Below are 26,034 nucleotides of genomic sequence, written 5' to 3'. Positions count from 1 at the left end.
TCAAGATTTTTTTGCTTACCCCATTGGCCAATTTTTTTGCTTGTTTTATGCACAAAATCACTTAAATTTGATATTTTTGGTCTAAAAACTAGACTTATTTTCTTCTTAATTTAAGAATTTTTTTTAGATATTTCTACTGATTTCTTGAAAATCATTTTTTGCAGTGTAGTTGAAACATGCTGACGTGAATTTACCTCGTTGCTACAATGGCCGTTTCTCAATCCGATGGCTGCAGCCTCCGGAGATCGCATTTGCAGGCTGCATACGTCATCAATACTGTCTTATTTCAGAATTTTAACAAATATAAAGTTGCCTAATATTCTAAGTAAATTGTAAATTGTTGTAATATGATTATGACTTGCGAATGTAATGCTCAGTTAACTTAAATAAACTAGGCTTGATGACGTTGCAGCCTGCAGGTGCGACCTCCGGAGGCTGCAGCTGTCGGATTGAGAGACCGCCGAAGATGACGTCATCCACAACGTCGCAAAATACTTGCGATCTCGCCCAAATGAAAAGGAAACAATATGTTTGATTATTGTATCTACTCATCTACTCTTTAGTAAAATGTGGAAATTTATATTAGTTGAAAATTGGTAGAAATGTGTGTAGTCCTATTTTTATGTAATTAACAAAGTATTACACAGTTATTTATTGTAGTAAAAAAGTACCACATACACAAAACAAAATGGGCCATTTGTACACAAATTGTTTCACATATTATGAATGATTTTAAATTATACCCCTTTAGACTTAAAAAGTAAAAAATTATTAAGTACTAAATTTTCTGTAAATCAATCTTTCTTTTCTTCTGTGGAAATAAATGTGATTAATACCTCTTGTTCATGTGGCATTGAGCAAAATGTGACCTTGTCATTTTTGCATTTAAAAAAATCTCGTTCAAATGACCAGAAACAAGTCTCCTTGTAATAAACCGTGTTATCAAAAGTGTATGTTTATGGTTGCTTGGTTGTGATTATTTGACACCTGAATAGTAGGTGTCACAGTAAAATGAGAGAAAATAATGAAATATTAACTCAGCAGCAGGTATCACGATAAACAGATGGCAGAATGTGATGAAACATGCATGCATTTAAAATACGTATGAATTTGTAAATGTCCATTGACACCTCTGACAGTAGTGCAGAAATTACTTCAGTCAAGTGTTAAATAGTTTTCCACAGTTTTCAGACATATGTGGACCTGAAAACAATTCTATAACATTAAGCAGAAATGATTAACAGTTTATAAAATACGACAACAACATTATACTATGCGTGTTTTTATTGTATTTATACATTGATTAAAGTATGCCGCTGAAATCATGGACAAAATACTAGTTGAATTCGCAACGGTCAACCTATCAGAAGTCACAAACGAACGAGCCCCGCCCACTCGTCTATATCGTCGTCCAATTAGAACGCGCCTTCTTTCTCATTTCCTCCTATCCGAAATATGTTTCCTGCATGTTCCGTTAGTGCGTGCACCTCTGATTGGTTGACTCGCGTTCTGCTGTGACGCTAGACTTTTAGTCCGGTGAAGGAGGGGCGACTCTAATGGCGCATCGCAGCCCGACCGATCCAGATCCCCACAAATAAACAACTGCAGTCGTTTACGATCGTGCCTAATTTGTGCGCCTGTCGGTCGCGCCGTGCCGTAGCCGTGCTTAGCGAATTTGCTCATTGAGCAGATCGGCTGGGTTTGTTTTTACCGGCTGTTCGGAGCGCAGAGGCCCAGAGGAAAGACGGCGAATCGGTGAGTGTTCCAGCCCCTTTCACACACGATCCAGTCGCACTCTTTAAACACCGGATCACCATTTCCTACTTGTAACCGGTGGTTAGTTTCTCATTTAACCGTTACATTCATTAAACTTTTGAAAATAACGATAGAAAAAGTGCAGAAGCTGCCGGGCTCGCGGAGCCTCTTCTGTTATGACTCTGCGTTGTACTTAAAGCAGCTTTATTAAAGAGACAGTAGTGTTTAGTGTCTAATTTACTTTAAGGTTTGTTGCCTTAAAGTCACGTTTATGAAAACAGATGGAGGACTTTATTAGATGCACAGATGTCTGTTGAGTGAACAAATGTTTCTAGTTTGTAATGTTATTCATTGATGAATGGGGTCCAATCGGGTCACGTGTTCAAAACCGGAAGTTGTATTACAGAAATGTGTCCTTCACTTAGTTTGATCATTTTTAGACTTACTAATATGAAATAATAAACATCTTTATCATTGATCTATTTCAGTTCTACTGTTGCGTTTATAAACACAATGTTATAACCACAAATATCTGCTGTGTGGGTAGAATGTGTTTTTTTCACCATAATCTCTTTTGTTTTCCTAGAGAATATGTAAGAAGTGTCACCATGACATCCAGATTCAGTAAAACCTACACTCGGAAGGGAGGAGAGGCCAGCTCGAAGTTTGACGAGGTGTTTTCCAATAAGAAGGCAACGCTTAGCACCAAATGGGGAGAGACCACCTATAAAGCCCAATTGGGGGTCAAACGGCCCTCGTTCAAGCCAGAGGTCCCAGAGCTGACCAAACGGTCCCGATTTGATGATGACGACAGCTCAGAGGACCCGTTCGGCTTCGACAGCGATGACGAGTCCAAAACCATCAAGTCCAGCGGTACACCCCAGTCTGAGACGAGCTCAGATGCGGCGGGGTCCGAGAACGAGCAGTCCAAACCCCAGACAACAGTGGTCAGAGAAAGCACTTCGAACGTCAACAGAGGTGTGGTTGCTCCAAACAGCCCAGGTAGGAAAGCAGAGCAAAGACCAGCAGCATGTCTATATAGTTATTGTATCTGTAATGCTGTACAGTCCTTCCAGAAAAACGCAGAGTTTATTTGTGATTGTTGCGGGCAAAAATTATTGAACTTGCAGCAAAAAATGCGATGTCATATGCAGGATATTTATGCAATTTTATGTGATGACATTGCCTGAACTTGCAAAAATTGCGTGAACTTCCATGAACTTGCAAAAACTGTTTTTAGCTTTTGCAGTTTTCAATGATGTTCACGTCACACAATCACGTCACTTTATAACGTTCCCATGGCAACAGGGGACATGGCTGCGCTTGTGTAAAGTAAATGCAACATTTTTAACTCTCTGCTAAGATATATGTGATTTTTGCTACGAAAATGCAGGGATTATGAAATCATGCAAGCCCGCATATTTTGCGCACAGAAATCTGCAATTTATACTGCGAAAGTGCGGCGTATTTGAAAAAATGCGGCCCCTGCATAAATATGCGACTTCGGCTGATTATACGTTGAATCATGCGATCGCATAATCACGTTTTTCTGGAGGGACTGGCTGTTGGAACTGTTGTAGGATATATGTTATGGATTCATAGTTACTTTTAACTGATGTAGGGTCATGATAAGCTGTTAAAGTATGTGCTTAAGTTATATTACAATGTTATAGTGCTTTAGGTTGCTGATTTGGGCTGCGTTCTCCAAAAACAGTGTCTCTTAGCGCACTACAAAGACTCAAAAGGTACACCTTAACTCAGGGGTGGGCAACTCCTGGTCCTGAGGGCCAGTGTCCCTGCAGAGTTTAGCTCCAACCCTAATCAAACACAGCTGAAAAATCTAATTGAAGTCTTCAGGACTGTTTGGAAATGACATTCAGGTGTGTTCGATTAAGGTTGAAGCTAAACTCTGCAGGACTGTGGCCCTCGATGCCCACCCCTGCCTTAACTACAGGTATATTAAAGAAACATTTTAGATATACTTCAAGTTAAATTTATTAGGAATATCTGGTAAAAATATTTCAAATTGCAAACAACTATCAACCTTCTATATTTTATATTAAACCCGTTCAAAACCCGCAACTTTATTTCCAAACGTATCATGCATAAACCGCTCCATTGCATCTGCCATGCCTTCACTTGAAAGGATAATTTATATTAGGGGTTCCCAATAAGTGCGTTGCACAGGGGAATAAAGTGGGTCGTACAAGTACTTGGCTGTGCATTACACTTAAAATATATAAAAACAAACTGTTGTTGTTTATTAGTTCACGTGTTTATTGTGCTTGGACAGTGGATGCGCAAACAGCGTGGTTACAATGCGGATAAGCTTAATGGACGCATTTCTGGAGCCTGTCTGTCTACTTCAAATATAACATATAAAAATATATATTATATAATAGCCTTTATAAATATATAGTATGATTGCTTTAGATTTTAGCTTGATTAGTTTTAATGTGAAAATTTTGTTGACCTTAGGAGAATATACAAGCCGTTATCAAGTGTAGCAGTTAATTTTTGAATGTTTATAAAGAATATGGCATGCAGTTGCCTCAAAGTTATAAAACATAAAAAAACTTCGATGCAAAGTCGAATTAACATTAATAATCATAATTAGTTTTTTTTTTACCCGATTTATTTATGCAGCTAAAATACTAGCCGGTAGACTAAGATTTAACGGATATGAAATGCACAAATGAAATGGTAGGATTCGCTGTATAGCTGCCATAGTTTCACCAACTCCATCACCCAAAATATATTTTTTAAATAGTTTCTTAATCCTGTACCATTTAATAGTTCGCAGCTTATGTCCCTTTGGAAAACATAATTAAAAATCTAACAACCATCAATGCAATGATGTCTAATTATGTGAATGTTTTATTCTTTAAATATTAAAATATTTGCCTAATTAAACACGGAGTGTATTGCAACTTTTTTTTTACAAATATTTAGTTATATAGACTGCAATGTAAGCTTTTATCACAGTGATGGCCCCTAGTGGAGTCATGAGGGATAAGGTAAAGCTAAGAGTGCTCCAGACCAACCTTACGTACGTATGACTTACACAAGGTATACATAACTAAGAACGTTTCGGGAAACACGTACTAGCGATAAGGTACAACTTAAGAACGATGTAGCATTAAGGTAGTTTCGGAGAATGCAGCCTTGGTCATTTGGCAAGGTACAAGACACCTTCCAGCCACTGCATCACTTCAGGCATCTAGTCAGGTAGTGGTCGACCAATGTTTTTTTTTAAAGCTAGTGCCGATACCAGCAACAGTGTTGTGGACGCGATATGAATCAGTTATAACACCAATGTAATTGCAGTAAATAAGTGATAAAAAAAAAATTGGTTAAACAAAAAACACTTATTGCTCATAATATTTAAACATTTTGTCAATTACAACTCGGTGAAACCTTATGTTAAGACATTGTTCACAAAAGCGTTTAAACATGGCTAGAAACGCCAGGCGGAAGTCTGCTGAGCGCTTTGGTTGCTATGATATTCTGATTTTGTTTATCAGTCGTTGATTTTTTTTGTGATATTTGTTCCGCCCGTTATAGACTGCGATTGGACAGCCAAGTAAGAAGTGACATTTAGGGCTGCCACGATTATGAAATTTGGCTGACAGTTAATTGTCTAATAAATTGTGCCGATTATGATGATTAATTGCCTGTTTTAGGGCTTTGGCGGTTATGACGATTAATTGTCTGTTTTATTGCTATGACGTTTAATTCTCATACATTTTGTTTGTTCATAAAATAATTTTCACACATGGTTGTAATTATTTAAATTAAATATTTTGGAAGGATTACCTAGCAGTGAATATTAATACACATAACACGTATTTAAAAGTAATTATTTAATGATAATAGTTAGGGGTGGGCGATAAACCGGTAGACATAATTAACCGGTAGAAATTTGTCAACCGGTAGAGATTTTGGACTATCGTTTCTATCGAGGTTACGTGCCCACGTCACCCTCCTGTGAATGTGGTCGCGAAAACGTAACGTTTGTATACGTATTTAAGCACTACAGTTTTAAAACAAGTTATTTTAAGCCATTGAAAAACAGACAACAGATCTGTATGCGTGCATTTCTTTCTGTGTGTCAGGAGCAGACAAGTTGCGCAACCGCTGCTCTTTCTGTCTGTGAGGAGCGCGCAAGTCGCGCGACCGCTGCTCATTAAGCTCGTGAGCGTTTTTCCCGCTTTATTAGCCTTAAATAAACATACGTGTCAAAATTCCTAATAAACACGATCAGTTAGGTCTTAAGAGAAAGTAAACAGCTAAAAGAGAAAGCCATGTGCAACAGTGTATTGGATCCGGACTTTGGTCTTAAAGGGGAAGTTACCTAATTTTGCTCCTGTCTGAAATCTCTCACTGCTCCTGATTAAATCACTTTTCTACCTTAAATAAAAATATATATAGGCCTATACATACATCATTCTTATATCATTGACTGTTTATCTTCAGAAAGCTTGAGTTTTGTTTGTTTTTATCTTCTTTCTAAAAAACTCTACCGTGATACATATCGTTATCATGATATAAAATTAATCCTATCGTGATAGAAGATTTTGGTCATATCGCCCACCCCTAATAATAGTTCATATTGCTTATTAAAGGTGTGCAGCATTTCTTGAAATGCTGTTTTTTCCAATGTATTAAATGGCATTGCAATGCATCGCATTACACTGTCAGTAAAGGAACGCCATCTGAGGCTGTCTCGTTTATACAGGCGCTACAGCTCCCCCTTGTGTTTTTTAGAGAGATGTGCAATCATTGCGATGAGACGATTATTTAATCATTGTGGTGATTATTTAATCATTGTGACTGCCCTAGTGACATTGACGAGCTAAGTGTTTCACCCAAAGATGAAAATTTTTAACCCATTGGAAACAATTGAAAACATACGCCGGTGTAAATGCCTAATGTTTTGATGCAGGTAAGCGACTTTTTCCCTACAGTTCAGTTTGTAGTCATCTAATACAACGTTGTTTGGTCAAGAGCAACTTTGCATACTCTGTGTATGCCACAGAAGTAGAAACAACAAAAATTCGGACCGTGGATATAAAGTCATAACACAGCATTGTTAAATGTTTACAGCACCACATCAAACTCCCCACGTGGTGGTTTAGACTAAACTTCCGCTCTCTGACAGAGTTTTCTGGTATTGAACAGGTGGCAACCAAAAGCAGCTAGCACGGTCATTCACACATGGCCGCACCGTCCCAGCATGCAGTTTGCATGACGTCAGCTTCAAATTCTCTATTTTAGTACTGATGTGTGAATGATATCTTACTGGTAAATAGACGGAATGCCGTTGTGTGTGTGAATGGCACATTTACTGGTAAAGTCATTCATGGTAATTTACCCAAAATACTGTGTGAAAGGGCCATCGAGTCATTATGACCTCGCATTTAGTCACATTTGTCCGCATGTTGTCCCGCAGCAGGATTGAGAGCCTCTGATGGTTGTTTCACACAGTGCTGAGAATAGCAGAATCTTTGCTGAAGTCTTCTGTCTGTAGATGAGGTGCTCGTGTAAGCACACTGGCGTGGGCTCTGGGACTTTTCAGCAGGATATTTTCAGCCCTCCGCAGACCCGCACTTTCCCTCGACTCTTTAGCAAGGCTAATTATGACAATCAGAGAAACACGAATTTAGGCTGTGATAACCCTCGAAGGATCATTCAAGATCTAATTGTATTAATGAAACATTCATTGTGGGGTTTAAAGGGATAGTTCACCCAGAAATAAAAATTATGTCGTCATTTACTCAACCTGTATTTTGATAAATGATGGTAAGCGGTATTCATTGACTTCCATAGTAGGAAAAACAAATACGTTGGGTATCATCAACTCTTTGCTTACCATCATTTATCTAAATTTTTTCTAAACTTTGTTATACATTTTGTTCTTTCCACTCAATGCAGCTAAAACGATTGCGGCATCATCGCACGCTGCCGGATCCGGAGGAGCTTGGAGTAAATCCAGCATTCCTGTAAGCAAACCACTCTCCCAGACTTCTAGCTTAAAAACCCACAGTAGGAACTTCTCGGATGACTGGGACTCTCCTGAGGAGGACTCATCACCGGGTGCCGGAGAGGGAAGTTCTCAAGATGGACTCAAGAGCTCGGAGCCATGCCCCACTGAGCCGGAACCTCCGGCAGAACCCGTCGACTTTGAACAGCTTCCGCTTCTTAAACCGTCCAGCGATAGAGTTTACAAACGACCCAACCGGAATAAAGGGTCTGATAGCGGTGGTGCGGTGACCTCTGTTGTGAGTTCTTCGCCGGCGCCTGCCCTCGCGAACAGTGTCAGTGCGGGAGTTTCTGGGACTACGGAGGTCAAACCTGCCGGTCGAGGCCGAGTGAGGGACTACACGATTCTTCATCCGTCCTGTGTGTCGGTGTGTAACGTCACCATCCAGGACTCGATCGAACGAAGTGTGGATGAATTAGTCACCCCGGTGCAAGCTGATATCGGAGAGGCAGGAACTTTTAGGAAGAAAACGGACACACAGCCTGCCAAGCCTACCAGGTACATACTACATAATAGTGCATATATGCTTGCATGCCAACATCATTTCATGGCATTTTAGTGCTTGCTGTATATAAATATACACAGAATATTGGTGCTGACTTATATATACTGTTTATTATTGTTGATATAAAATCATTTCATATTAGTGCTTATTTATTCCAGTCTACAAAGTGTGTGCTGTTTCTGTTCCAGGTTTCATTTTTTTTATTCTGTACAGTGTTTATAGTTTACAGTCTTTTTTTATTGCAGTATTCTGTGGTCAAATATTTTTTTATATATTGACTACAGGTAAGCACAGATTTGTTGTAAAACACAATACATTGATCAGATGACTAACAATTAGGGCTGGGTATCGATTCAGATGTTCCAGATCGATTCAATTTTGATTCACAAGCTATCGATTCGATTTCCGATTCCGGATCTCGGGTCGGTTTTTATTCTCAATTCAACTCAATGAATATAGATTTAATACAAATACTATATTAATAAAAAAGAACAGTGAACAGCAGTTTTTAATAAAATAAAAAATAAAAAAGTCACAACACTATCGTCGTCGTCTTGCTAGCAAAATCTAAAATGCCTCCATACCTCTTACTTTTTATGTGAAGGTGGCATCAACTTCAATGAAGCATCCTAAACCGCCATTTTAAGGACTAAATGAAAGAATGACAGGCTCACCTCTCGCTCTTTGGTAACATCGCGCAAGGCAAAAAAGAGGGTGACATCTAGTGAAGAAAACTAGTAATTTGATTAATGTTAATCTTACGTTCAATATTTGCCGAAAAAATACGGGGGGAAAAATTTCTCTTTGAGAATCGATTCTGAATCGACCATGTTGTAAAAAACAATTAATCGAAAAATCTATTTTTTTTGCCCAGTCCTACTAACAATGATTTATTGATGCAATGCATAAAATCTATATCCATATTTTTTAAAATGCATCTTTTTTTGGCTTTCTTCACACAATGTGTGTCTATGCATTACGTTGTAACATCAAAGCATTACTATCATCCAAAAACAAACCATTTGCTCTGGTATGTGTTGCAGTTTTTTTTAGGTATCAGCAGATATTTTTTCAAGGCTAGGAGAATCAATATTAACTCTTTCCCCGCCATTGACGAGTTATCTCGTCAATTAAGAGAAAACATTTGCATAAAAAAAGAATCTTTGTTAATCTGCAATACCGCGACAATTTATAAAAAAAAAACTGAAGCCAAAACGTTATTTACTAATTTTAAACTCTATGTATGTTTTGATAATCGTTCTGAATCTGATATCTAACAAAATTCCTTCACAAAAATGCTAAACTTTTTGCTAAAAAATATTTTTAAAGAAAAATACCCATATTTAAGAGTTTGTAAGCAGAGAAAAAAATATGGATAGGATGACAAGTTTTTTTCCCATTTTATTTGTTTGTTTGAAAGCACATGGTCTGTTTTTTCATTTAATATATTTGTATTTTTATATATTTTTAGAAGAAAATTTTCCTGGAAGGCATTTTGTGAAACTTGTGAAAATCACGAAAAAATGCTGGCAGGCAACTTTTCAAAAAATGGCTGGCGGGGGAATGAGTTAAAGATTTTATTGTGACAAAACATCTGATTTATCCTATACAGTGGTCTGGTTTTTTTTAAATCAATGTTTTTTTTTGTGCAATTGTTAAAGGAATATTCCATTTTCTTAAAAGAAAAATCCAGATAATTTACTCACCACCATGTCATCCAAAATGTTGATGTCTTTCTTTGTTCAGTCGAGAAAAAATTATGTTTTTTGAGGACATTGCAGGATTTTTCTCATTTTAATGGACTTTAATAGACACCAACAATTAACACTTAACTCAACACTTAACAGTTTTTTTCAACAGAGTTTCAAATGACTATAAATGATCCCAAACGAGGCATAAGGGTCTTATCTAGCAAAACGATTGTCATTTTGACAAGAAAAATTAAAAAATCCACTTTTAAACCACAACTTCTCGTCTAGATCCAGTCGTGATGCGTCAGTGTGACCCCACGCAATACGTCATGACGTCAAGAGGTCACAGAGGATGAATGCGAAACTCCGCCCCAGTGTTTACAAGTGTGTTGAAAGAGGACCGTTCCGACGTTGTTGTATGTCAACTGATACTAATTAATGTCTTTGTGTCAGTTTATTGTTTAAAATGGTCAGCAAATTTGCGTTTTATATATGTAACACGTGACCTCCCTACGTCACTACGCATTTACTTTAGGTCACGCTGGACCGGACCTAGACGAAAAGTTGTGGCTTAAAAGAGCATATTTTTCTTGTCAAAAATGACAATCGTTTCGCTAGATAAGACCCTTATGCCTCGTTTGGGATAGTTTATAGTCATTTAAAACTCCGTTAAAAAAAACTGTTAAGTGTTAAGTATTAAATGTTGGGCTCTATTAAAGTCCATTAAAATGAGAAAAATCCTGCAATGTTTTCCTCAAAAAACATAATTTCTTCTCGACTGAACAAAGAAAGACATCAACATTTTGGATGACATGGTGGTGAGTAAATAATCTGGATTTTTCTTTTAAGAAAATTGAATATTCCTTTAAGCAGTTCAAACTTAGACAGGATAATGTATTGCAATGTATTGCGATATATTCTTCTGACTGTCTCGTCAGGTTCAGGCCCACACAGAATAAAAGCAAAAAAGAGACGAAACTGGAGTTTTTCGGCTTTGAGGAGAATGACGTTCAGGATGCAGACGGAGAGGCCACTGTGTCCGGCAGCACCAGCTACAAGATCAAATACTTTGGTTTTGACGATCTGAGCGAGAGCGACAGTGAGGAAGAGGACGATTCAGAAGCTAAAGAGAAGAAGGAAAAGAAAGCTATGGCCCTGTCGACCAGCGCTGACAGCCCGCAGAGCAACCACTCACAGGAGAGTCAACAGAGCCAAAGCAGCGCAAACACAGGTTCCTTTCATACACACCTGAACTGATTCACTATGGTTTTTCATTGAACCTTTTATTTTCATCCTGTGTGACACAAAAATTATTTGTTCTGTTGTCAGACTCTCAAGAGTCGTTGGATGAGACGGGCTCCTCGGGCTCACAGAAGGAACAGCAGGGAAAGCAGAGCGACAAATCAAAAGAGATTGGACGCAAGATCTTCAGCAAGCCAAAAAAAGTAAGGCCAGAAAAAGCTTCACAAGGCTTTTGAATTAAGTTATCAGTAAACATTAATTGGACTCTTTGTTTCTAGTGTGGTCTTTGACACTAGCTGCGTTTCCATTAACCCCTTAAAGTTCGTGATTTCGAAAAGTGATTCAAATGATGTAAATTGTTTTAAGATACAGTCAACACAGCAGGTACAATTAGTGTCCTTTCTAGGCATTTTTTAGCATTTTACAGACGTGCTCAGGGGTTAAAGATTTTCGCAAACTTTTACCGTTATTTAAAAAAAAATTGCGAAATGACGCCCTTTCCATTAATGCTGTGTTTACACCAGCTGCGGTGGAGGTGGCAAGCGCGGATGATTTACATGTTAAGTCAATGCAAAGACGCGATTAGGCATCCACGCGTTAACCAATCAGGAACTTGCTGTAGTAGTGACGTGATTAAAGGAAGCGAGCGGAGTCTGAGCGGAGTCTTAGCGGAGTCACAGAAGCCCCTCCCATGACGCAAATTTCCGCGTGAATTTCTCGAATGTTTAGAATTTCACGCGAGAATGAAGCGAGTTAACTCAAATGTTTAAGCGTCCAATTACGTGCGAATAGCGCATTTTTGCCTCTACCGCTGCTGGTGTAAACGCACTGTAACTGATGTTATGCGACTAAAACATAATTTCGTGGTCTTGCGATAAGTCATTTTAACGAAATTAACTTAGTATGACGCCACACAGACCGACATGCGCATGATATTAAAATTACCCTTCAAATTAGGAATATAAAAACAGATTGAAATGAAAAATTGATAATGCGGTCAATGAAAACACGGCAATTCGCATAAACTCTCATATATCAGAAAAAAGTTTTTACGCTTGGGTGAGGTGGTTTTTCAGGCAATTCGAAAAAGGGATATATTGCAAAACTGCTATATATGTTCACATAAACGGGTCACCTGACATGCGTAAAAGTCACATGATAATTCTTTAAAATGACATTAGGCTTGTTCGACTTCATGCGGCGCCGCAATAATCGACAGCCGGATGACGTCAAAGTTCTCTCGCGGTGCTTTGATGTCATCTGGCTGTCGATTCTTGCGGCGCAAGATGTGTGTTCGACATGATGTGGCGTCACAAGAACCATCAAGCGCATGACATCAAAATACAGCGAGAGCGATTTGGGAGTCGACTGCGCTTTATGCTTTCAAGTAGTGATGCATAACGGTTATTCGCGATTAATCTATAGCAGAATAAAAGTTTTTGTTTACATCATATGTGTATTAACTGTGTATAATAATTATGTATACATAAATATGCACACATGCATGTATAATTTTAAGAAAAATATAGATTTATATATTAGGTATTTATATATAATATAAATTATACATAAATATATAAATGTATATACAGATTTCTTAAATATATACATGCATGTGTGTGCATTTATCTATACACAGTTCACACACATATATGATGTAAACAAAAACTTTGGTTCTGTTATCGATTAATTGCGATTAATCATTATGCATCCCTACTTTCAAGCCGTACTTGCTGTATTTTGATATCATGATTATATCGTATGAAGTCAAACACAACCGCTGCGACTTGTTGTGAGACAACAAAATTACATTTTAGTCACGTAACATCAGTTAAAGGAAACCCCATTATTTTTTGGTCAACATTTAGAAAAAACGCTAAAGTTTTGCGCAAATCTTTAATTGAAACGCAGCTTTTGTCCATTCATCACATCACATTTATACAGATTACAGTTGTTATTTGCCTTTTCTAGTGTTTGTTTTTAATGCTCCCTGGTGAACTTTTTTTTTTTTAATAGAGCTTGTGTTTGCGTTTAACGCAGTCTCCTGCTAAAGCCGTATATAACGCCCGTCACTGGAATCAACCCGAAGCGGAGGAAGTGCCGGCTCCCGTTTCCTCTCACACCATGCCAGCACCTGTACGTAAACAACACCGAACCTGTTAGTAATCTTTATGCCATGTAATTTCCTCTACCTGTGAACCCAGTAGTGTTTTTTCTTTCCCACAGAAGCCCAGTGTGTCAAGCGGCAACAAGGATACGAATTCCCATAAGGACGACGGAGTGTTTAAAGCCCCGCCCCCTCCTCCTAAAGTCATTAAGTCGGTGACTATGCCCACTGAGCCATACCATGACATTGTCACTGCACTTAAATGCAGAAAGGAGCACAAAGAGGTAAGCAGTGCATGCTGGGAAATACTACTCATTTTGTTTCGGAAAGTTATTAATGCTTTATTCACCATAGCATTTAAATGGTCACAAAATCTTACATATTGTGCCTTTAATAACCAAATTTACCATTTATACAAGAAATTAGTAGTTGAGCGATGGGCGTTCTCAATTGTTTTATTGCTCCTGCAGCTATACACGGTGGTCCAGCATGTGAAGCACTTTAATGATGTGGTGGAGTTTGGGGAGAATCAGGAGTTCACAGATGACTTTGAGTATCTGGAGACGGGATTGAAGAGCACACAACCACTCAACACACGCTGCCTTAGGTAATATACACACAATCCCCTGCATCCCATCCCACGCAGATCCATAAAAATAACAGAAATGACAACACAATTAAATGGCAGTCTGTAACTATTTTGTGAGGTGGCTAATTTGTGTTAATTCATCTTGTTTGTACATTTCACTTCAGGGGTGGGACTTCATTTTTGCTTTTCGAATAATTATTCATTTTTGTATAATTTGTTCAAATTCGTCAACAATTTGTGAAATACCGTATTTTCCCAAATATAAGACAATGGGTCTCATTTACTAATAATTGCTTATGTTTTGTCGTATTTATACGTATACTTCTCACGAAAACTTCCTGCCTAATTCACAACACCTGCGTACGCACATGAATTTGTTCTTATAGTTGTTCTTACGTTAGTGAATTTGGATTGTTCTACATGAGCGGCCGTGTGCACAAGGTTGGTAATTTGCATAAAACACGCCCAAACCAGCTCCATATAAGGGTTTTGCGCAGCGCTAATCCACAGAAAATTATAGCGCAGTTTGTCATAGAAGCAAAAGAGATCGAAAAGAAATACATGATCATATTTATTATCGGTAAAGTTATTTGGAAGGTTTTGCTGTCGCTGGAGGAAGCCAGTGCTGTCCACTGACCGGAGTAACATTAAATAAATATTGGATGCGTTAACAAATATGACATGAAATTAATATGACAGAGACGCTCATCTGTATCCAAAATAAAACAGACAGGAGATTAAGTCATTGACATTTGGAGTTCTCATTACATTTACATGACGTTTACATTAGGCATTAAATAGACGTTTTCACATAGAGATTTATCAAGTGAGGAAGGAAATCGTGGAGATTTGTCATTACGCGCATCTTTATATGTTTTGAAAAATAAAGTAGGCTATAACAATGTATAATATAATGTATGTAATAATAAAATAAATCATGTATAATAATTTATTATACAGAAAATATACATTTATATTTCAACATGATTATAAACATTATAATTACAGCGTAGTATTTGATTGTAGTGGTTGTAGATTTTTTAGAAGACATTTTGATACGAAAGTATTTATTTGTTTTTGTTGAATCACGATTTGTTAGTGAAAGCATCCGTACGCACATCTAACGCACATATTTGTGTGTGCGCATGCTTGGTGAATGAGACCCAATATTTTTTCACGGAAATGCTTCTTAATAAACAATGTCACCTTATATTTGAGCTCTAGAGATGATTACGTGCCAATCATTCTGTACAACCGCAAAAATGCGGTAGGTGGCGACAAATATACATAACCAAGTTCACCTGTACTGAACCAACCTGATTAACTACAGTTGTTTACTTTTACTGTTAGTTAAACATTTAAATGGCTACGTATTTTTTCCCAATGAGATGGACGGCCTAGGCTAATTGTTACCGTATGCCATATTAAGAATGCGGGGAACCAAACTGGTCGTCTTTGACTTATGAAAAGTATTTTCAAATTAAAGCTTTTCCTTTAAAACGAGTTGGTCGTCAAAAAACATTTTTCCAAAAGGTAGTCTTAAAGTGGGGTAGTTTTATAATCAGGGTCGTCTTGTATTCGGGACAATGCGGTAGTTACGTTTTTTTTTTTGTGAGGGCAGGTTAGGAATGTCACAGAAATGACACATTTTTTGTGACATCTCTGTCAATCGTTAATGTTCTACTAATATGGGGCATTGCGATCCATGACGTGAGCCTGACAGAGAAATTGTTTTATTTGTCACATCCATTTATAACCGTCGAGTTTGACAGACTGGTGACTGAAGAGTGATATATCATCAAAAACAATCAATAGGTGTGGCATCAACCATTTCAAGTGCTTCTGCTAGTTGGACATCTGCTTTAACTGGTCGAACCGCAACAGATCAGCGACTGACAGGTGTATTTGTGCATGTCTTTATTTTTCAGTATAATCAGTTTGGCCGCACGCTGTGCCGTGCCGAGTTTTCGCATGCACTTGAGGGCCAGAGGGAAGGTGGCCCAGGTCTTTAAAATGCTCAGTGATTCCCAACAGCACCCGGTGAGTTCTTTTCTGAGATGAACGGCTGACAATTCAATTACTACAAGACCAACTAACCTTAATCTACTAGCAAATCAAACAGCTATATAACTAGGCAGAATTCAAAGTGAGCACAATGTTGTAACTGTGTTGGTAATGATAATACTTTATTACATCATTTTTGAAGATTAATTGGATGTAATGGCAGACGGGGTGGAAAGGCAAACAGACGCCAGTTTGTTACTCGTTCGGTTTACACAGATGGCGCGTGAAAATGTTTGCCTAGACTCATTTTGCTTGACTTGTATTTATTTGCGTATTAAAGGATGCACTGTGAAAAATCAACTAGATCCAGTTAATGAGTCGAGGCAGATGTTTTGAATTAGACCCTAAGCCACCAGAGGATACTTGTTATAGTGACTTTGCTGTAGTTACGGGTGTTTTTACATTTATTCGAGTTTGGTATAAAGGATGTAGGAATATCAAAATTGGTGTATTTTTGCTTTATGTCTGTAAGCTTTGAAGAGGACGGTGAACTTGTAGTGAACACTACACAGATTTTTGTCCTTTGCAATGCCTTACCACACAATAAAAATATTAAGGCAAAAATATGCATCAATGCACCTTTTATGATGTAAAATCTCAAAGCCTTTATTTAGCTGGAAAAATAGTCCCTGACTGACTGTAAACTGTATCACACACAAAATTATTGGGTGCAATGGTCATGGCTGTTTTATTATGGCAATATCTGTTAAAACTTTGTTTTTCTTGCTCCTGTAGAACCTGGCTCTGTGCACAGCGTCTCTGATGTACATATTGAGTCGAGACCGGCTGAACATGGATCTGGACCGGTCTTGTCTGGAGCTGATGATCAGGCTGCTGGAACTTGAGCAGGATGACTCTGTTGCAGACCAGCTGACAGCTAAAGAGATGAGCAAAGTTAAAGAGAAGATTCGTAAACTCTGTGAAACGGTGCACAACAAACATCTGGACCTGGAGAACATCACCGTGAGTGGCTCGCATGTTTTAGAACCGAAACCACAATTTTTTTTTAAAATCAATGAAATGTAAGGCATAAGGGTCTTATCTACTGAAACAATCGTCATTTTCGCCAAAAATATGTACTTATACGTACCAAAACTGTCTTTTGTACTTCGTATTTTTATCTTGTTTTCAGTAATAATATCTAAAAATTCTTATTTTAGAAGTATTTTCTTGATGCGCAAAATGTCGTAGGAAAATAAGTCTAGTTTTTAGACAAAAAATATAAACTTTAAGTATTTTTCTTGAATTTTTCTTGAATTTAGTGTTTAAGAAAAATGTTCAAGTTTTTCTTCTTACCCATTGGCAGATTTTTTTGCTTGTTTTATGCACAAAATCACTTAAATTTGATATTTTTGGTCTAAAAACTGGAGCTATTTTTTGGGTTGTTTGCTCATCAAGAAAAAGCATCTTTTTTACTCAAAACAAGACAAAAATACTAAGAATTTTTTTCTTGAAAATCATTTTGTGCAGTGTGGCATGTAAAAATTGATGTCTTCAGTGTAAAAAAGTACTTTCTTTCCAAGTATTTTTGTCTTGTTTTCAGTAAAAATATCTAAAAATTCTTAAATTAGATGCATTTTCTTGACGAACAAAATGACCTAAAAATCTAGTTTTTAGACAAAAAATATAACATTTAAATGAATTTTTGCTTAAAACAAGAAAAATAAATCTGCCAATGGAGTCAGAAAAAAATCTTGAAATTAGTTTACTTTTTTCTTACAAATTTTCTTAAAAATTTTCTCACCCCATAAGGCAGATATTTTTGCTTGTTTTAGGCACAAATTCACTTAAATTGTATATATATTTTTGTCTATAAACCAAACTTACTTTCTTACACTGCAAAAAAAAATCTTAGTATTTTTGTCTTGTTTTCAGTAAAAATATCTAAGAATTCCTAAATCAAGATGCTTTCTCTTGATGAGCAAAACGACACAAGAAAACAAGTCTATTTCCAGACCAAAAATATCAAATTTAAGTGATTTTTGTGCATAAAACAAGCAAAAAATCTGCTAATGGGGTAAGCAAAAACATTTTTCATAAACACTAAATTCAAGAAAAAATCTAGAAAAATATGCTAAATTTTTTGCTTATCAAAAATGCATCTTGATTTAAGAATTTCTAGATATTTGTACTAAAAACTAGACAAAAATACTTAGTCATTTTTTGCAGTGTAAAATCATTCTCCATAACGCAAATGACATCCTTTGATTGATTTATTGTTTTGTTTTCTCTTCTAGACGGGTCATTTAGCTATGGAGACGCTTCTGTCTCTTACGTCGAAGCGAGCCGGAGACTGGTTTAAAGAAGAGCTGCGTTTACTGGGCGGACTGGATCACATCGTTGATAAAGGTACTACACGGGAACGTTTGCATATTTGGATTTGATTAGCATATTTGCTATAAGACACAACGTCATGATTTCTTTATCTGTCTCTCGTCCTCAGTAAAAGAGTGTGTGGAGAACTTGAGTAAAGAAGAAGATAAAGAGAGTTTGGTGGCGTCTCTCTGGGGAGCTGAACGCTGTTTGCGGGTTTTGGAGAGTGTGAGTGAACATCAGCCAATGTGTGCTACACATTCGTGCGTGCATGTTTTCTTTGTGTGGTATTTAATGTGCGTTTCTCTTTGAAATCCAGGTATCTGTGCACAACCCAGAGAACCAGGCTTATCTGATCGCTTACAAAGACTCCCAGCTCATAGTGTCCTCAGCAATGTGATGTGTGGTTTGTCAGATATGTTTTACTAAACACTTCTTTTGAGCTATCAACCACCTAAAGTTCAAAATGTCTAAACATTTACAAACGTTCGAGACAGCCCTAAATATAACATACATTTAAAGTAAATGAGATGTGATATCAGCTCAGTAATCCACCAGGTCCACAAAAATGTCAAAATCTTGGCTTGCCTACTTTTTACAGCAATTGCCTGCCGTTTTTCAATTAATATTTGCATAAAGTTGAGAAGCGGCCAACTTTTTTGACACTCTTGGTCGTTCTCGACAGTTTCTCCTCTCCATGGACACGAACTTACGACTTAGAAATGTCCATTTTCAATCTCCAAACAATTGATTATTTCTCAAAATCTGTATCTTCGTCTGATACAGGCTTAAATATAAGGTTTGTTTGCACACACACAGAGCTACTGAAGGAGCTGCTCTGTGAAACAGCCAATCAGAGCAGAGCTCAACATTATTATTAATGACCCTTTCAAATAAGGTAATAATAGACCATCTCATTATAAAGACAAATCTTAGGATTGTAAATGGACATGTAAACCCTACATAGAATCTCTAGATCATTTTTTGAACTTAATAAAGCCAAATATCTTCTATGTAAACAATTTAAAGGATTAGTCCATTTTCTTAAAATAATCCAGATAATTTACTCACCACCATGTCATCCAAAATGTTGATGTCTTTCTTTGTGTAGTCAAGAAGAAATTATGTTTTTTGAGGAAAACCTTCTAGGATTTTTTTTTTTTTTTCATTTTAATGGACTTTAATGTAACCCAACACTTAATAGTTTTAATGTTGTTTGTGTTTTAAAAGTGCATATTTTTTTCTTGCAAAAAATGACAATCGTTTCGCTAGATAAGACCCTTATGCCTCGTTTGAGATCGTTTAGAGTCCTTTGAAACTGCAATTTTAAACTGCATAAAAACTGTTAAGTGTTGGGGTCCATTAAAATGAGAAAAATTCTGGAATGTTTTCCTCTAAAAATGTAATTTCTCCTCGACTGAACAAAGAAAGACATCGGCATTTGGGATGACGTGGTGGTGAGTGAATTATCTGGATTTTTTTTTTAAGAAAATGGACTAATCCTTTAACAGATTATTTCAATGCAATATTTGGCACCGTTAATTTTATTTATAGTGACATTGCTTTAAAGGGGAGGAATTGGGAGATGACCCCTCAGGAAGGGTTATGCTTGCTTTTTCGTCAAATTTCTAAATTCATCCCTATTAAAACATTGCTACTGTAGCCGTTAAGGACTGCTTGTGTAACAAGTTCATCACGTTCAACTGCAAATGTCAAGACCATAACAAGTTCATCATGTACAACCGCAAATGTCAAGACGATTACTGGTGGGCCCCGTTTTGTTTCTTTAATGAAGTTTATAGCTTTGTAGTCATGGCGATTTGAGGCAAGTGTCCCTCATCTGTTGTAATGAGTTCAAAAACAGCCAGATGATGCGCAAAAATCCATCTAGACTAGCTCAGGAAACCTAAAGACTAGTTGATTTTCAACATAAGCAGCTTTGTGTCTTTCATTGCAAAAATGACTTACTTTCTTAGTATTTTTGTCTTGTTTTCAGTGAAAATATCTAAAAATTCGTAAATTAAGATACTTTTTCTTGATGAGCAAAATGACCTAGAAAAATAAGTCTAGTTTTTAGACAAAAAATAAACTTTCAGTAAATTAGTGCTTAAAACAAGCAAAAAAAAATCTTGAAATAAGTTTACTTTTTTCATAAACACTTAATTCAAGGGAATTTTTTTATTATTATTTTGCTTGTTTTAAGCACAAATTCGCTTAATTTTTTTATTTTTTGTCTAAAAACTAGACTTATTTTCCTAAGACAAAAATACTACACTGCAAAAAATGATTTTCAAGAAAAAAATCTTAGTATTTTTGTCTTGTTTTCAGCAAAAATATCTAAAAATTCTTAAATGAAGATGCTTTTTCTTGATGAGCAAAACGACCCAGGAAGATGGGTCTGGTTTTTAAACCAAAGATATCAAATTTAAGTGCTTTTGTGCATAAAACAAGCAAAAAAATCGGCCAATGGGGTAAGCAAAAAATCTTGAACATTTTTCTTAAACACTAAATTCAATAAAACTTTAAGAAAAAATTGCTTACCCCATTGGCAGATTTTTTTTGCTTGTTTTATGCATAAGATCACTTAAGTGTGATATTTTTGGTCTGAAAACTAGACTTATTTTTTTGGGTCGTTTTGCTCATCCAGAAAAATCATCTTCATTTAAGAATTTTTGGCTATTTTTACTGAGAGCAGGACAAAAATACTAATATTTTTTTTTTTTGAAAATTATTTTTTGCAGTGTTCTAGGTAGGTGACCTTATGTGTTTGGTGTTAACTTTTGGGATTGTACTGTTGTGCTATATTTAGGGCTCTGCACCATTGTGAACAGATGATCCAGCGTTACAGTCGAGAGGTATCTTCATCATCTGACTCCGCCCTCTCGCATAGCAGTCATAGCAACGTGGGTAAAGCTGTGGAGGATTGTATGAGAGCTGTTATTGGGGTTCTGCTCAACCTCACACATGATAACGGTGAGCCGCAAATCGACACGTTTCCGAACATTATCCCATTACAAATTATATTTTGAACATAACCTGACTGAAACATATTTTTTAGAATGGGGCAGTACCAAAACAGGTGAGCAAGATGGTCTGATTCTGACAGCTCTGGACTCCGTTCTCAAGGTTCCTCGCTATTTGCCTCAGGAGCAGAGATTCGATATTCGCGTGCTGGTGAGAGCTCATGAAAACAATCATCGGGATGTGTGATGTGACTTTATCTACGTTTGTTGATGACGAGTCTTCCCGTGCACAGGGTCTTGGTCTTTTAATAAATCTGGTGGAGTACAGCGCCAGAAACCGACACTATCTGGTGGAGATGGAGGTGGATATGAGCTACCTGAATGATACGGAGGTATCCGTGAAGACCGAGAATGATGTGCAGATGAAAGGAGAGGAGGAGACGAAGACTGAAGAGCAAAAAGAGGGCGAGAAGGGAACCACAACACAGAAGTCAATGTTCAATGCCCTGGTGGCTCTGGTGCAGGTGTGTTTCAGCCAATCAGATTTCTGCACAACATCAATGTCTGTAGTGTGTTGACTTGAATATCAATGTGTTTTTTAAATGACTTAATGCAAGTATTTCTGTATCTTTGTCTGCAGCTCTTTCTGGAACGAGAGCAAGCTGCCGTGTTAGCTGAGGCGCAGACTGATGATCTCATCAGCGAGGCGCCCAAAGCTCAGGCGGACCAGAGCGGAGAATGGCAAGAAACCTCAGGAGAGATCCAGTGGGTCGAATCAGAAACCAATGACACGAATGACAAGAATGACAAGAAGGAGGAAGAGGAAGAAGAGCTCGATCTCAACAAAGGTAACAAAAACGGTTCACGTTAGTGTCGGCTGATAGTCGGATCATCCTATCATGTGAGCTCGCTGATACATATAACATCTGGGTTAGGGAGGGAATGGTTTACTCATGTAACTTATATTTTACTCGCATATCACACAATTTTTCCGTGGCAACCACTGGATTTGCTGAAACAAACCTAAAAGAGGAGGATACCATAAATGCTTAATGCTACAGCCACACCAAACGCGTAGCATTGCGTTACTCGCTGTAGATTACTCGCAGGATTTAACTTCGTGTCATACGAATTTTTCGCTCACGTTGAATATTTTTCAAAGTCAATGCAAGGACGCAGTCGGACGCGTCATCGCGTGGGGCAGTGCGGATGATGCAATATGGGTGGCACGTTTCCCGCGAAGACATGCGCTATTCGCTTAAAACGCGTCTTCGCCCAAGTTGAAAATATTCAATATCCACCCATATTGCGTCATTCGCATTGCCCCACGCAAGGACGCGTCTGATTGCGTCTTTGTATTGACTTTGTATGTAATCTACTTGCGCAAATTGTTGAACTTGCGTCTGCTGTGAACCCACAGTAATATTAACTTGGTATGTTCTCAGGTAGATAAACAGTCAGTGATTAAAATAATAGCAAAGTCAGCATACATAAAAAACGGTGCTGTTTTTTTATGAAGACTGACAATATATATACAGCAATGCATGGATCCAACTTGTACCGCACGTCCAAAAGTACGTTTTCCCAAAACTGCGTTATACAGCGTTCCCAGGAGTCCTTGAAATCCTTAAAAGTTTGTAAATCTGGGGGAAATAATTCAAGGCCCTGGGAAGTTTTTGAAAATATACATACATAGATACTAGGGGTGGCACGGTTCACAAAACCCTCGGTTCGGTTCGTATCACGGTTCTATGGTCACGGTTCTCGGTTCAGTACGGTTCTTGTTATTTTTTCTTTTAATTTTTAACACTGCAGAAATGTATTATCTTATTAATGTATTAATTATCCATAATTTAGGATACAGTATTAAAAAAGTTATATCATGTAATCATGCACAAACTGAATTTGACTTTAAGCACATTATTGGGAACATCCCTGAGGAAAGCCAGGTGAGATTTTGATACAGCAAGAGGGAAGACATTGATGATTTTAACATGCTTTTCATTTATTTGGCAAAAAAGAGAATGTGTATTGCCATCTACATGAACTTATGTGCCTTTTTAGCACACAAAGATAACTTGCATTTATCAAAATCCCAACTTCAGTGTAGCTCTAAGATTTATTACTGAGAGGCTGCTTTTTTACTGCAGAGAGTATATTTGGACGAGAGAGAAACATAACGTTTACACCTGTTATATTTAAATCCGTCTCTTTTGTCCACTTTTGACTACTTCTGTCCTGATTACATTAAGGGGCACTTTATGAAATAAGATCGCGCAACTTTCACGCGGTAGCAAAATGAAACTACGCGGAAATCAGCCGCTTTCGTTTTATCAATGAAAGGCTAAAAATAGCGCTGAATACGAAAAGACGTAAAACAGTGTTCATTACCTAGGATTAGATAAATGGGCGGAGAGAAGGCTGTCGTCGCGTGTGGCTGTTTTGAACACATTCAACCCATAGCCTGCAGTTCTATATATCTGTATCATCATAGGTAACATGAAATAAAAAATGTTTCCACACACCAAACTTATACGACGCTGGGGCATCCTCCAACTCCGGGCAGACTTCCATTTCTCTCCCTCTTAACATTTCTACACGTAACATGACCGGCAGGACTCACTCTCCACAGCAGTCACCTCTTCTTTCGAGCTATTCGCGAAAGGGAAACACGCTATCTGGGGTCACATACAGGGCATGAGGTTACATTGCGCATGCCATGAACCGTTGAACCGTACGGCACACACGCGCTCCGAACCGAGACAAGCGAACCGAACGGTTCGGATTTTTTTCATGAACCGTGCCACCCCTAATAGATACAGGTCATTGAAAGTGCTTGGAATCTTTTTTATGCAAGAAGTTTTCTGGAAAATCCATATTATTCCCTGTAGTGTAGGATAATATTTTAAAATTTCTAGACTTTTAAGCACACGTTTTAAACTGTTCGCTTTAAATGCTTATATCTTCTGTATGCGAATTTTGATTCATACCAAAATGCTTTTTTGCATAGTTGTGTTTGACACATAAAAATGTCTCGGGTTATGTATGTAACTGTTGTTCTCTGAGAAGGGAACGAGACGCTGCGTCTCCCTTGCCATACTTCATGCATCCCTGTAACGCCGTCTTTTGCAATATTTCAGATAGCGATATACTTTCTGGCTCCCGCATCACCCTGTCTTTGTTGTTAAGCCTCACCATTGGTTGAATTTGATATATATATACATTCTGACACACTTACCCCTGGAGGCATCCCCAAAGTGTCACCGCAGTGACGCAGCGTGAGTTCCCTCTAAAGGGAACTGTAACAATGTATCTTAAAAGGTAACACGATGTAACCTTGCTCTCGCTTGAAATGTGTCCCCAAATTGAGTCCTTGAATTTGAGGGTATTGGACCTGGAAAGTCCTTGAAAGGTTCTTGAATTTAAAGTTAACTAAGGTGTGGGAACCTTGGTTATATAATTCTATATTTCTCTGCCCTGCATTATCTTATATGCTTATACTGTATAAACCTTTCTTTCTTTCTCAGCTCTGCAGCATGCTGGGAAACACATGGAGGACAGCATTGTGGCGTCATATACAGCTCTTCTGCTTGGGTGTCTATGTCAGGAGAGTCCGGTGGGCATTTACATTTATGTATTTGGCAAATGTACTATCAAACCTTTGGTTCAGGCCACCAGCGACTTTCTCACTGTGTGTCGCCCGTCTCTTTCAATGAGGTGGTCAGTAGGAGGCATTTCTAAACCTGGTTGTCATAAACAAATGAGTCCCGTCCACTGCAATAACTGATGAGAGATGGATGAACTCAATTGCTTTGCTCTAATTGGTTGTCGCTCCTCAAAGTCGCTCATCATTTGCATAAAGTTAAACTGTGTCGCATCACTGCAAATGTCGCTTTGCTAGTGCTAGTCGCTGGTGGTGTGAACGGGGCATAAAAAATATATTTTTAAAAATGATAAACTTACTAATCTTTAACAAAGTTTGTTTTTCTGATCTCTCTTCTCTTATTAGAGTAATGTGAAAACGGTGCGGGAAAGCCTTCCTAAGGGAGATTTCTCTATCATGACCGAAATGCTAAAGAAATTTCTTAATTTCATGAATTTGACAGTAAGTGCAACAATAGATAGCAAATAAGAGAGAGGATGTGTAAGCCAGATATATACGTGCATTTCTTCCTTCCTTTCTTTCAGTGTTCTGTTGGAACTACAGGACAGAAGTCTATCTCACGGGTGATTGATTATTTGGAGCATTGTTAGCAGAGGTGTCCCTCTTCCGTGGGATAAATCTGGACCTGGCAACGTGCCTTAGGCCCTTCAGGACAGGAGACAGCAGCTCTGGTGGTAAAGGTGGTTCAGTGTCGCTTCAGTCAAGCCACCCGAGTCTTGCATTTTCACTCATTTTGTGTTCTCATGATATTTTAGTTTTAAAGAACCGATCCTCGTGTTAAATGCAAACCGGGCTTTGTATTGGAACAAAAGAATGTTGGACAAAAAGAATGAATTGTGTTTGTTTTTGGTATAATAAGGATTTACACTAAACTTATCTGTAACTTATTGATTTTTTTTATCGTGAAACCGGGTTTTCTTTACACCTGGCATTAACATGACAGGTTTCCCAGACATGGTTTAGATTAATCCAGGACTAAGACTTAGTTATATTAGGACATTCAAGTAGTTTTTACAAACATACCTAACAAAAACAATACTGGTGTGCTTCTTGAGATAAAACGATGGCAATGATATATGTTAAGATATGTCAGGGCAA

At 37.7% G+C, this 26,034-nt stretch overlaps 1 protein-coding gene across 2 annotated transcripts; it reads left to right on the top strand.

The window, feature by feature from the left end:
- Positions 1 to 1,465: 1,465 nt before the first annotated feature.
- Positions 1,466 to 25,823, top strand: wapla (WAPL cohesin release factor a). Of its 2 annotated transcripts, none has more exons than XM_055172448.2 (20): positions 1,466 to 1,755; positions 2,342 to 2,757; positions 7,690 to 8,296; positions 10,933 to 11,225; positions 11,324 to 11,439; positions 13,277 to 13,372; positions 13,463 to 13,627; positions 13,814 to 13,950; positions 15,861 to 15,972; positions 16,732 to 16,959; positions 18,234 to 18,345; positions 18,440 to 18,537; positions 18,629 to 18,705; positions 21,119 to 21,282; positions 21,368 to 21,483; positions 21,566 to 21,796; positions 21,913 to 22,120; positions 24,800 to 24,888; positions 25,282 to 25,377; positions 25,461 to 25,823. In XM_055172448.2, the coding sequence occupies exons 2-20, from the start codon at positions 2,364 to 2,366 to the stop codon at positions 25,524 to 25,526; spliced, it is 3,405 nt and encodes a 1,134-aa protein (XP_055028423.2). In that variant the 5' UTR covers positions 1,466 to 1,755; positions 2,342 to 2,363; the 3' UTR covers positions 25,527 to 25,823. The 2 variants fall into 2 exon arrangements, with proteins under 2 accessions (XP_055028423.2, XP_073725836.1); XM_073869735.1 differs by having other exon boundaries at positions 1,469 to 1,755; positions 13,253 to 13,372.
- The last annotated feature ends 211 nt before the right edge of the window (positions 25,824 to 26,034 follow it).

The sequence above is a fragment of the Misgurnus anguillicaudatus genome, chromosome 7 (genome assembly GCF_027580225.2).
Source record: "Misgurnus anguillicaudatus chromosome 7, ASM2758022v2, whole genome shotgun sequence".
Lineage (NCBI taxonomy): Eukaryota > Metazoa > Chordata > Actinopteri > Cypriniformes > Cobitidae > Misgurnus > Misgurnus anguillicaudatus.
This window is presented reverse-complemented; position numbering and strand designations above follow the sequence as displayed.

What these genes read in the sequence shown, in the direction of transcription:
- wapla (XM_073869735.1), top strand. Translation starts at nt 2,364, where the DNA reads ATGACATCCAGATTCAGTAAAACCTACACTCGGAAGGGAGGAGAGGCC. An exon ending in AGAGCTCGATCTCAACAAAG is followed by an intron (nt 22,121 to 24,799) that starts GTAACAAAAACG and finishes TTTCTTTCTCAG; the next exon opens with CTCTGCAGCATGCTGGGAAA. An exon ending in TTAATTTCATGAATTTGACA is followed by an intron (nt 25,378 to 25,460) that starts GTAAGTGCAACA and finishes CCTTTCTTTCAG; the next exon opens with TGTTCTGTTGGAACTACAGG.